We start from the raw sequence: 11,464 nt of genomic DNA on the forward strand, positions 1-11,464 counted from the left end.
TGGTCCAAACATAAGTTTCGCATTAGAACGATCAAGTGTTCTGGGATTCCCATTCTTCTCAGAATCAGCCACAGTTTGTTGTTAATTTTATTTTTTACTCTTTCACTTATTTATGCTATTACATTTGTTATTTCTTATGGAGACTATAGGCTATTCATGGTCTTCTTTTCCCACTTGGAGATGTTGGGTTAAAGCATTGATCTTTATTAATTGTTCTTTTTTGACATTTGTGGGATTGTTTTATTTCTGATTTTTTGTTTTTGTTTATTTTCTGTAAATTGACCTAGGAGTACTATTTTTGTCCTGTCTCTAATATTTTGGTACGTTGTGTTTTAATTCTTAACTTTTTTCAAGAAATTTATTTCTGTATTAATTTCTTCTGTTACCCAGTAGTGCTCAAGCAGGATGTTATTTAATTCCCATGTACTTGATGACTATTTTTATTACTCTTCTTCTTGTTGATTTCTACTTTTATAGCATTGCTATCTGAAAATATGCTTAATAGTATTTTGATGTTTTTTAATCTGTTGATGCTTGCTTTGTGACCTGACACACTCTCTATTCTGGAGAATATTCCATATGTGCTGGAGAAGAATGTATACTGTGCTCCTGTTGAATGGAATGTTCTGTTTATAATAATGAGATCCAGTTAATTGTTTGATTTTACATCTTTGTTAAGTTTGTTTCTAGTCATTCTGTCCCATTCTGTCTCCAAAATACTGCTAAAACCAGTATTCAAAACCAGCTAGAACAGTACATAGATAGGGAATTGCCAGAAGTTCAAGTGGGATTTAGAAGAGGCCATGGCACCAGGGATATCATTGTTGATGTCAGATGGATCCTGGTGAAAAGGAAGGAATACCAGAAGAAAATCTGCTTGTGCTTTCTTGACTATGCAAAGGCATTTGGGTCATGACAAGTTGTGGCTGACATTGAGAAGAATGGGAATCGCAGAGCACTTGATTGTGCTTATGCGGAACCTATACCTGGACCGGGAGTCTGTTGTGTGCACAGAGCAGGGAGGACTGCTTGGTTTGGAATTGAGAAGGTAGTGTGTCAGGGAGGTATTCTGTCTCTATACCTGTTCAATCTATATGCTGAGCAAGTGATCCAAGAGGCTGGAATCTATGAGGAGGAGTGTGGCATCAGGATTGGAGGGAGACTTCTCAGTAACCTCTGTTATGCAGATGACACAACCTTGCTTGCTGAAAGTGAGGAGGACTTGAAGCACTTGTTGCAAAAGATCAAGTAATGCAGCCTTCAGTATGCATTGCATCTCAATATCAAGAAAACAAAGATTCTTACCACTGGACCAATAGGCAGTGTCATGATGATAGAGAGAATATTGACATTTTCAACAGCTTCATCTTGCTTGGATCAATTAACACGCATGGTATGACCAGTCAGAAAATAAGGAGACACATTGCAATTGGAAAATCTGCAGTTAGGAACCTTTCCAAATTACTGAGGAGTAGTGATGTCAGTTTGAGGGCCAAAGTGCATCTGATTGAAGCCATAGTCTTTCTGATTACCAGCTATGCATCCTAGACCTGGACATTGAATAAGGATGAAAGAAAAAGAATTGTGCCTTTGAGCTGAGTGTTGGAGAAGAGCACTGAATATCCCATGGACGGCCAAGAGAATGAACAGATATGTCTTGGAGAGGGTGCAGCTGGAATGCTCCTTGAAGGCAAGAATGTTGAGGCTTTGCCTCACATACTTTGGGCATGTTGCTAGGAAGTGCTATTTCTTGGAGAAAGACATGATGTTGGCAAGAGTGGAGGGCTGGCAGATTGACACACTGACTGCTGCATTGGGGTTTTGTGTGTCAGGAAGTGTAAGGATGGTGCAGGACAGAACAGAGTTCAGATCTTTTGTTCATAGGGTCGCTATGAGTCGTGCTCGACTACAGGGCACCTGACAACAGCAAAAACAACCACAACCCCTCCCTCTACCCATCAAATTGTGTGACCTTATGATTAGTCAGCCTGCTGTCCATTCTCACTCCTCTTCACTTAACCCTCCCCCCAGTGGTGAGAATCTTTGTCTTCTTGACATTGAGCCTCAATCCATATTGGAGGCTACAGACCTTGACCCTCTGCAGCAGGTGCTTCAGGTCTTCCTCAGTTTCAGCAAGCAGGTTTGTGTCATCTGCATAACGCAGACTGTTGATAGATCATCCACCAATCTTGACCCCGCATTTCTCTTCATAGAGCCCAGCCTCCCGGATGATATGTTCTGCATACAGGCTGAAAAGGTATGGAGATAGGACGCATCCCTGGCATACGCCCTTCCCAATTTTTAACCATGCAGTGTTCCCATGCTCTGTTCTGATGACTGCCTCCTGGCCCAAGTATAGGTTTCACATTAGAACTATCAAGTGTTCTGGGATTCCCATTCTTCTCAGAGTCAGCCACAGTTTTTTTATGATCCACACAGTCAAATGCCTTTGCATAGTCAATGAAACACAAATAGACATTCCTCTGGTATTCCCTGCTTTCAGCCAAGATCCATCTAACATCAGCTACAATATCCCTAATACCACGACCCCTTCTAAACCCAGCCTGGACCTCTGGCAGTTCTCTGCTGGCCAACTGACTGGAAGAGATCTATATTTGTTCCCATCCCAAAGAAAGGTGACCCAACAGAGTGTGGAAACTATAGAACAATCTCATTGATTTCACATGCAAGTAAGATTCTACTGAAGATTATCCAAGGAGGCCCCTTAGGATTCTGTAAATTTTTTTATATGAGATCCTTGTCTGAAGTGATATTGCCAAATGCTTATTTCCCAGTCATTAGGTTTTCTTTTCACTCTGTTGGGAAAAGTTTTTGCTGCACAAAAACTTTAATTTTTAATTAAAAATTTAATTAATTTAATCTTTAAAAGGTACCATTCATCAGTTTTATCCTTTCCAGATTGAGCATTTCTGGCTGTATTTACTAGACAGTCCAAGCTTGATCCCAGTTTAACTCTTATGACCCTTGTGGTTTTGGGCTTTACTCCTGTCTCTGATTCAACTTCAGTTGATTTTTGTGTATAGTTTGAGATGTGGATCCTGTTTCAGCTTTCTGAAGGTAATAGTCCAATTTTGCCAGCACCATTTGTTGAAGAAGTTGTCATTTCACCATTTGATAAGTGTTATTTCCTTGTCGATTATCAGTTGACTGTATATAGCTGGGTCCTTTTCTGTGTTCTCAGTTCTGTTCCATTGGTTTATGTGCCTGTCATTGTACCAGTACCATGCTGTTTTGGTTACTGCTGCTGTGTAGTAGGTTTTGAGGTCAGGTTATGCCTCCCACTTAGTTTTTGTTTTTCAGAAGTTTGGGGTTTTTTTGTTTGTTTGTTTTTGGTTTGGGGTTTTGTTTTTTTGGTTTTTTTTGGCGCACTCAGGGTCTTCTTTCCTCTCCAAATAAACTTGACAATTTTATTTTTGATCTTGAAAAGTGAATTTGGTATCTGTATTGGGTTTGTGTTGAACATGCAGGTTGCTTTTGGCCAGATTGTCATTTTCACAATATTGCGTCTTCCTATTCATGATCAGGGAACATTTTTCCATTTATTTAGTTCTTCTGCCTTTAAGCTGTGGTGCTGGTGTTGTAAGGAGGGACAGATCCTTAGAGAGAGACATCATGCTTGGGAGGGTGGAGGGATGGTGCAAGAGGGGAAGACCCTCTATGAGGTGGTTTGATTCAGTGACCGGGGTAATCAGGATGGGTGTGTCAGAGGCAGTGTGATTGGCACAGAATAGAGCAGGGTTTAGGGCAGTTGTACTTAGGGTCGCTATGAGTTGCTTGGGACCCACAACAACATTGTGTCTCGCAGAAATGTTTTGTCATTTTCTTTGTATATATCCATTGTATCTCAAGTATCTCAATTTGTATTGGGCTATTGTATATGGTATTACTTTCTTTGTTTCCTTCTCTCAGTTGTCTTTGTTACTGTAGAGGTGTCCCACTGATTTTTTGCATCTTGATCTTATATCTTACCAATATATTAAATTGTTCTGACCAACAGTTTGGTGTAGTGACTGATTAATTCTTCTATCTTCTTTTGATATTTACTGCATCATTCTTTTTCCCTTGGGATATTAAAGTAGTAAAGATAGATTTATTAGAAATTTACATCCCCAAAAGGACAGACCTTCCGGAAATATGGAGGTTAGGTCTCTTGCTAGTGGGATAAGGTGCTATTTATTATGGTCTTATTCTGTGGGTCAGCCTTGGGGTTGGAATCTGGGCCAAGATATGATGTCATGGAGAGTGCAAAGTTTAGTAGGTGGGTCTCATTGTGGTCCCTGTTCTCAGATGTCTTTCATGTGTCCAAAGTGTCTACTTTTTCTAGCATCACTCATTTCCCCAAATTACTCTTTCCTATGTATGTCAATATCTGCTTCCTGACCCTGGTGTAACTTTTGCCTTCCCCATATTTTTGCTTCTAATTCTAACAGTCTCCCCCAAAGAGATAAAACCCCTAAAATATTTGGGAGTTTTAGATGATGACTGCTCTAGCAGCTTCATGCTGGGGTTGGGCATTGTCCTGCCTTCAGGGCCTCTGAAACTCTCCATGACCCTCTTTTGTGGGTACCTAAGTGCCCAAATAGAGGAAAAGCTATTAGACTTAACTCTAGATTTGTGCTAAGAACTCGAAGAGTTAGATAGCTAATAGATTTTATAGGTTAAGTTTGGTATTAACTGAAAAGAGTATTAATGAGGTAGAAGACTTTCAGTGAAGAAAGTTGCATCTTAGAAGAGTAGTATAATAAAGAATAGTACTGGGAATACACTCTAAAGAAACCGTAACCGCTGCCCAAGCAGATATATGCACACCCATGTTTATTGCGGCTTTGTTCACAATAGCAAAGAGTTGCGAACAACCCATCAACAAACGAATGGACAGAGAAGCTGTGGTATATTCACACAATGGAATACTACGCTGCATTGAAAAACAAGGAACTCATTATTATACAAGATGGGTGACCCTGGAGGACATTATGCTGAGTGAAATATCTCACTCACAAAAAGACAAATATTGCATAGGGCCACTGTTGTAAAATGGAACTGACATCGGGGTTGAGGGGAGACTGAGAAGGAGGGGATAGATAATGTACTGCACTGAAACAGGTGAGGGAGAGAACTGTTTAAAAGGGATATATGATTAGGTATTATAGTCATGACAGGAGTCCAGAATGAAGGCTGCATAGTGGAGTGGACTTGGGGGGAGGAATTGTATAACAATAAAATCATTTTCTTTTTACTTTTCAAAGAGAAGAGTGAATTAGGGTGGAGAGGTGGGCAGAGAGAAAAATGCAGCAATGAATGAATGGAAATCCAAAGTGTAAATGTCATTAAAATTAATTTTTAAAAAAGAAAAAAAAATAGGTTAAAGTATAGGACAAGAGTACTTTTTCCCTATTTGAAGTGTTTTGAGAATGGGCTTTCTTTTTAAATAAGAATTTGAGACCGTCTATAGACTCTCATGCATATTCTGGGTCTGAATGTTTTTTCTCCAGAGGAGACTCAGGGAGTGGTTTTATTTTGGTAACATGCACCCAGCTTTCTATTCCCTTGAACTTGATGCCTGTGGGGATGGATAGAAGAACTTGGTAGGGTCCTGTCCATAGGGGCTCTAGTTGTATTTGTGGCCCTTCCTCTCTCCAGTCTTTCAGGAGGACCCAACTCCCCAGTTTAATAGCTGTTTCTGTGAGGTTGGTATTTGGTCTGGGAATATTTGTTGGCCAAAGTCTAGTAAAGCGTGTTGAAATTTATCTAGGCTAATGATGTGATTTGAACATACCATCATATTTGATGGACAGTTTTACTGGGTACAGAATTCTTGGTTGGCAAGATTTTTTCATTTTCTTTCTCTTTCAGAGTTTCATCCTATTGTCTTGCCTGCATAGTTTTTAGACTGAGAAATGTTCTGCATATATGTGACTTGATTTTTTTCTGAGTGGTTTTCAGTATTATTTCTCTGTCCTTATTTTGCAAAGTTTTATTATACTGTGTCATGGTGGTTGTTGTTGTTATGTGCCATCGAGTCGCTTACGACTCATAGCAACCCTATGTACAAGAGCTCTATACACTCTTCTATCCTGTGCCAACCTAGCCATCTTAAATGCACTTATTCCCACCTCTCTAGTCACAGAATCGATCCATCTCATCGAAGGTCTTCCTCTTCTTTGCCGCCCCTCCACTCTGCCAAGCATGATGTCCCTCTCCAAGGACCAGTCTCTCCTTGCAACATGCCCAAAATATGTCAGACGAAGCTTCAGAATCCTTGACTCCAGGGAACATTCTGGCTTCACCCTCTCCAGGACAAACCTGTTTGTTCTCCTAGCAGTCCATGGTATATTCAACACTCTTCTCCAGCACCACAGCTCAAAAGCATCAATTCTCTATCAACCCTAGTCACTGTCCAACTCTCTGATGCATAGCACCTAATTGCAAAGACTATAGCCTGGATCAGGCACACTCTAGTCTCCATGTGTCATGGTAGTGAAGGGTTTTTGGAGGGTGGTTGGTTGTTAGCATTTGATCAGCTTCTTGAACATCTGTTTTCTCATATTTTTATAGTTTTTGAGATGGTTTCAGGCAACAGTTTTGAAAACTTTCCTATGTGCGTTTTTTTAGTTGCTCCCTGTTCTGAAGTCAGATCACATATGAGTTATTCCTCTTGATGTTGGTTCACATAATTCTTGGGCTTTCTTCTTTGACCTTCTGACTTTTTTCATTGTTCCTCTCAGATTAATATTGGGAAATTTGTCCTCTAATTCATTGATTCTGTATTTCATTTCTTCCATTCTACTCTTTTGACCTCCCAAACATAATCTAGATCTGCAATTTAGTCTTAATATTCTGAATTTCATTTTGCTCTATTTCTATTACTTCTACTGTGCCATATATTTTATCTATTGGATCTTGTGTCTTGCTTTTAATTCTCCTATCTTTTCTGTTTTGCAGATCTGTGGAATAGATCTGATTAACTTTCTAACTTTTTTTTTTTAATTCCTTTCAGGAAATTCCAGAAGCCTTGCTCCTCCAGAAAGATTTTCCTGATCTATGTTTTGGAGCTCTGGTGGCCTAGTGGTAAGAAGCTGTGCTGCAATCCTGAAGGCACACAGTTCAAATCCACCATCTTCTCTACATGGGAAGGCTGAGCAATCAATTGATGTTATTTACTGTCTCTGAAAATCCACTGATCAGCTCCAATTTCATGGATGTTCTGATTTTATGAATCAGTTCTGACTTCATGGCACACAACATAAACACTGTTTAAAATACTGTGCTCTGTGTTTTCTATTTTTTGTGGGTTCCCCTCCCCACTCCTTCATTTCTTTGGGTTTAGTCATGGCTGTTGAGGAGTGCTAGTGGCTTATTGTTTGGTGCTATCGAATCAAGTACAATTCATAGCAATCCTATGAACAGCCAACCTGAACCGTGCCGTATCCATCATCTCCGACGCACTGGAGCTCATCACTGAAGTCACTGTGTCAGTCCACCTTGTTGGGGTTCATCCTTTCCTTTGTTGACCTATCTTTCCAAGCATGATGTTCTTCTACAAGGAATAGTCTTGCCAAGCTGTGTGTCCAAAGTATTAAAGGTGAAGTTTTGCCACCTTTGCCTCCAAGGAGGACTCTGGATGCTTTTCCCCCAAGATTTATCTGTTCTTTTGCTGTCAATGGATATTCAGTACTCTTCTTCAACACCACAGTTCCAAGGCATCTGTTCTTCTTTTGTCAGTTTTATCCATTGTCTAGTTCTCTGATACATAGCAGGTGATTGAGAAAACCATGGTCTGAATCAGGCACACCTTAGTCTTCAAACTGACATCATTACCCTCAGTATTCTGGAAGGCTCACTGACAATGGCCTAGCCCAATGTGGTACATCTCCCAATTTCCTGAGTACTGGTACCAAAGATGTTGATTGCTTATTCAAATGAGATAAAATCATTGACAGCCACAGTCTTTCTCCATCTATCATAATTGGTGGTAAGGAATTTTGCTGCCAACCCACCAGCAGTTCCACCAGCTGCTCCATGGGAGACAGAGGAACAGTCTCCTGTCTGGTCTACTGTCTTGTAAAACCTGCTAGAGGATCAGCTGTGGTACAAGAGAACAACAGGTTGATATTTTTATTGGTCTGCTGTTTTCTTTGCTGTAGAGTGGCCAAACAGACACACCTACTCTGCCAGAAGTCCCAGACCAACTTAACTTTAAAAGAGAGCTTGGGTGGTGTGGTCTGTAGGGAGTTGTGCTAACTCAAAGGCCGTATCTTTCTGGCAGTCCAACTGCAAAATTGTGAAGAAAGATGAACAGTCTCCTCCAATGCCATTTATAGCCTTGCAAATCCAATTGGTGAACAGTCTCCTCCAATGCTATTTATAGCCTTGCAAATCCAATTGGAGGGTCCGCTATGACAGCATTCTGACTCTATGACAATGACTTTGGATATATATATTTAGTAACTTCAAAAATTGTGGAAACATAATAAGTTTTCTCAAACATTTATTTCAGGTGATTACTGAAACATGGGTGTTATTTTTTTATACATTTAAAAAAAAAAAGAAGATACTTCTTCCCTGATCAAAAAGTTTGAAACTGCTTTAGGAAAACATACATCTTGAAATCACAAAGATACTTTCTATTTTCATTCTGTTACTTTTCTCTCATAAAGCATAATGTTTATAAAAATGTTTGTTTTGTTTTTAAATACAAGACTTGTTTATTTTTTGTTTAATAAAGTGATTAACAGTGTTTGTCTCATTACTGACTCATCTATATTCATACTCGCCTGTTCCAAAAATGTTTCAGGCCCACACAGTGCCTAACAAATCTTACTAACCTTAAGAAAAAATTTATAATAATAAAAGTTTTATGCATAGAAAGATGTGAGTAGAAAAATGCCAGAGAGAAAGGTGGCTTTCTGTAATTGAAATAACATTTCTTGTCCATGGTTCAGGAAGATATTTCTGCTGGGAGCTGAGAAAATAAGACGAGCAACCTTTGATATCCAAACTGACTCTCCAAGTTCTCTGCTGTGCCAACTTTAGTGAAGTACATTTCAAGAGGCCAAACTCGTCAGTTCTGGGATTAGTGTTGAGGATTAAGTACAAATACAAGCTAGGTCTAACTCTGGTAGTGAAAAAAGTTGTCAGGCTGCTTGTGAAGAGCCCTCAGTCCCATCCCAGATTTCTTGTGCTGGAGTCCCTCAAAGACTGGGCACCAGAGGTGATGGACTGACATTACAAGAGTTATTTCACTGAAAACTCAAAAAGATGTACTAACCATCTTTAACACAATCTTTAATCAACATGATGGATTAACCATCTTTAACACTATCCTTCAGATAATCAACATGACTCCAGCTCTAGGGAGAACAGGGCTGACTAATTCCCTACATGTCAGGTTAGGTAGGATTTGGAGTTATAACTCATAAAGGAAAGCGACGGGTTCTGCTCTATAGAATCAATCTACAGTATAGATCCAACAGGCTGGGACACTTATATAGCGTGGCAGAGCACATGGTCTTCAAAGATCTGCTTCTGGCCTATTGGAAAGCTCTTGTCACAGATTGGACAATCCAAACAAAGGGCCTGCACACGCTGCTCCAAACTGTGATCCTCCTTATTCATATCCTCAGCAAGGCCCATGTTGCCAGTGGAGTATTTTGTGACGGTGGCCAGGTTTGGAAAAGAACTTTCTTGGATACGACAATATGGATTTCCATACACAAGCCCTGGATTTTGTCGTGCATCTCCGTGAGCTGAAGCAGGTACTTGATAGGGCAAAGAATCAAAATCCAAACCCATGTAACTCAGCAGTCTTCTGTTCTCCTTCTTCAAAAGATCGTTTTCTCCCTCTATTTTCTCTTTTTCTTTCTGCAGAGTTTTACATATAAACTCATTCTCACTCAGTCTTTTTGACAGGTCAAAGTTCTGGTCCATTAACTCCTGTTGCTTCCTCGTTGCAGATGCTTCCTTCTGTTTCATCTCTTTCACCGTCTGCTCAAGCTTCTTCTGATGCTTCTTCTGGTCAGTTAAACTGAGGAGTAGCTGGTCATTTTCCTTTTTGAGGCGTTCCAATTGTTCAGTCTTATCCTGATCTCCAAGAATAAGCTTCTCCATTGCTTTCTCTTGAGTTAACAGCTGAGTCTGAAGCTGATCTATTCTGATTCCCATCTTCTCATTTTCTGAAGACATCATCTGTTTTTTTTCTTTGAGTAGAAGGAACTCTGTCTCCCAGCAGTCCCTTTGCTCCTTCACATTTCGTTCCAACTCCTTATTGATGTTCTTTAGGGTTTCTAACTCCTCTTGTAGTCCCTGCATCTTCTGGAGCTCAGTCTGCAAGTCTGAGTTCTGCTTCTGGAGGCTGACACAGCTGTCTTTCAGCTCCTGGTTTTCTTTACAAAGCTCCTTGTTTCGCTGATCAAGCTCCTCCACTTCTCCCTGAGTGCTAACCACCAGGATGTGGTCTTCATTTTCTGGATGGAACTGGAAAGGGATACTAGCTCCCCGGACCACACCATCCTGATCCACATAGCAGAACTGGTAATATTCGTCATCCTTGGGCAGGTAATAAGCTTTGAACTGAACTTCTTGCTGTTTGGCTGATTCACTGTTCATGTCAACAGGCAAAGTAACCCACATGAAGGTGTAATACTCGCGGGTTGTGTTCCACTCCACTCTAAAGATGCCAATCCAGTCCTTTCGACGAGGGACAAAATGGGTGAAGGTATAATGGCATGTGATGTCTCCTCCAGGGACATAGAACTTTTCCACGCTGTTAAAGATGACTTGGGCAAAATGGCAATGATCCAACACAACAGCTGATGTGGGGGCATCATCTATAGTCTCTTCCATGGCGAGGGTCCAAGAGTTGGAACCGTCCGCAGCACAGCAGCAATAGGGCAGGGGCACGGGCTAAAAATGTTTTTTTTTTATGTTAGTAAGCTGTCTTTGAGCATTTTTAGATTTGCTGAACACTAAGAGAAAGCTTGAATTTCAGTTGTATCGGCATTTACTCAGGACAAGGGTGGAGATAAGGTGAAATCTATGGTGAAGATGCTCAGTTCTCACCAGGCCTTCAGAACCTTCTGGTTTTGGGTTAATTAGGTTCATTTATAATGAAAAAAAAATCTTGATTGCATATTTTATCAGTTTCAGATTGCAAAAGTTGGTGGAAGTCCTCAATTTCCTCATCTTTGACTTTAGTGGTTGGTGCATACATTTGAATAATAGTTATATTAACAAATCTTGTATGTGTGTGTGGATAGTATCCTATCACAGGATTATATTTCAAGGTAGATCTAGAAAAATTGTTTTAAGAATTATTTTAATTTTCATTGTGATTTTAATAAAAGTTTATAGAAGGGTCAAGGACTGCAGCCTTCAGTGTGGACTGAGGCTCAATGTCAAGAAGGCAAAGATTCTCACCACTGGACCAATTGGCAGCATCAGGATG

General features: G+C 40.2%; 1 protein-coding gene across 2 annotated transcripts; it reads right to left on the reverse strand.

Annotated features, from left to right (window-relative positions):
- Window positions 1-9,504: 9,504 nt before the first annotated feature.
- LOC102847342 (calcium-binding and coiled-coil domain-containing protein 2-like) lies at window positions 9,505-10,863 on the reverse strand. Of its 2 annotated transcripts, XM_006891607.1 has the most exons (2): window positions 10,444-10,863; window positions 9,505-10,308 (listed from the first exon to the last, which is right to left on the reverse strand). In XM_006891607.1, the coding sequence occupies exons 1-2, from the start codon at window positions 10,861-10,863 to the stop codon at window positions 9,505-9,507; spliced, it is 1,224 nt and encodes a 407-aa protein (XP_006891669.1). The 2 variants fall into 2 exon arrangements, with proteins under 2 accessions (XP_006891669.1, XP_006891668.1); XM_006891606.1 differs by having other exon boundaries at window positions 9,505-10,863.
- Between the last annotated feature and the right edge of the window lie 601 nt (window positions 10,864-11,464).

Source organism: Elephantulus edwardii, unplaced genomic scaffold (assembly GCF_000299155.1).
Source record: "Elephantulus edwardii isolate Elephantulus edwardi_28Jun2011 unplaced genomic scaffold, EleEdw1.0 scaffold00101, whole genome shotgun sequence".
NCBI classification, from domain to species: domain Eukaryota; kingdom Metazoa; phylum Chordata; class Mammalia; order Macroscelidea; family Macroscelididae; genus Elephantulus; species Elephantulus edwardii.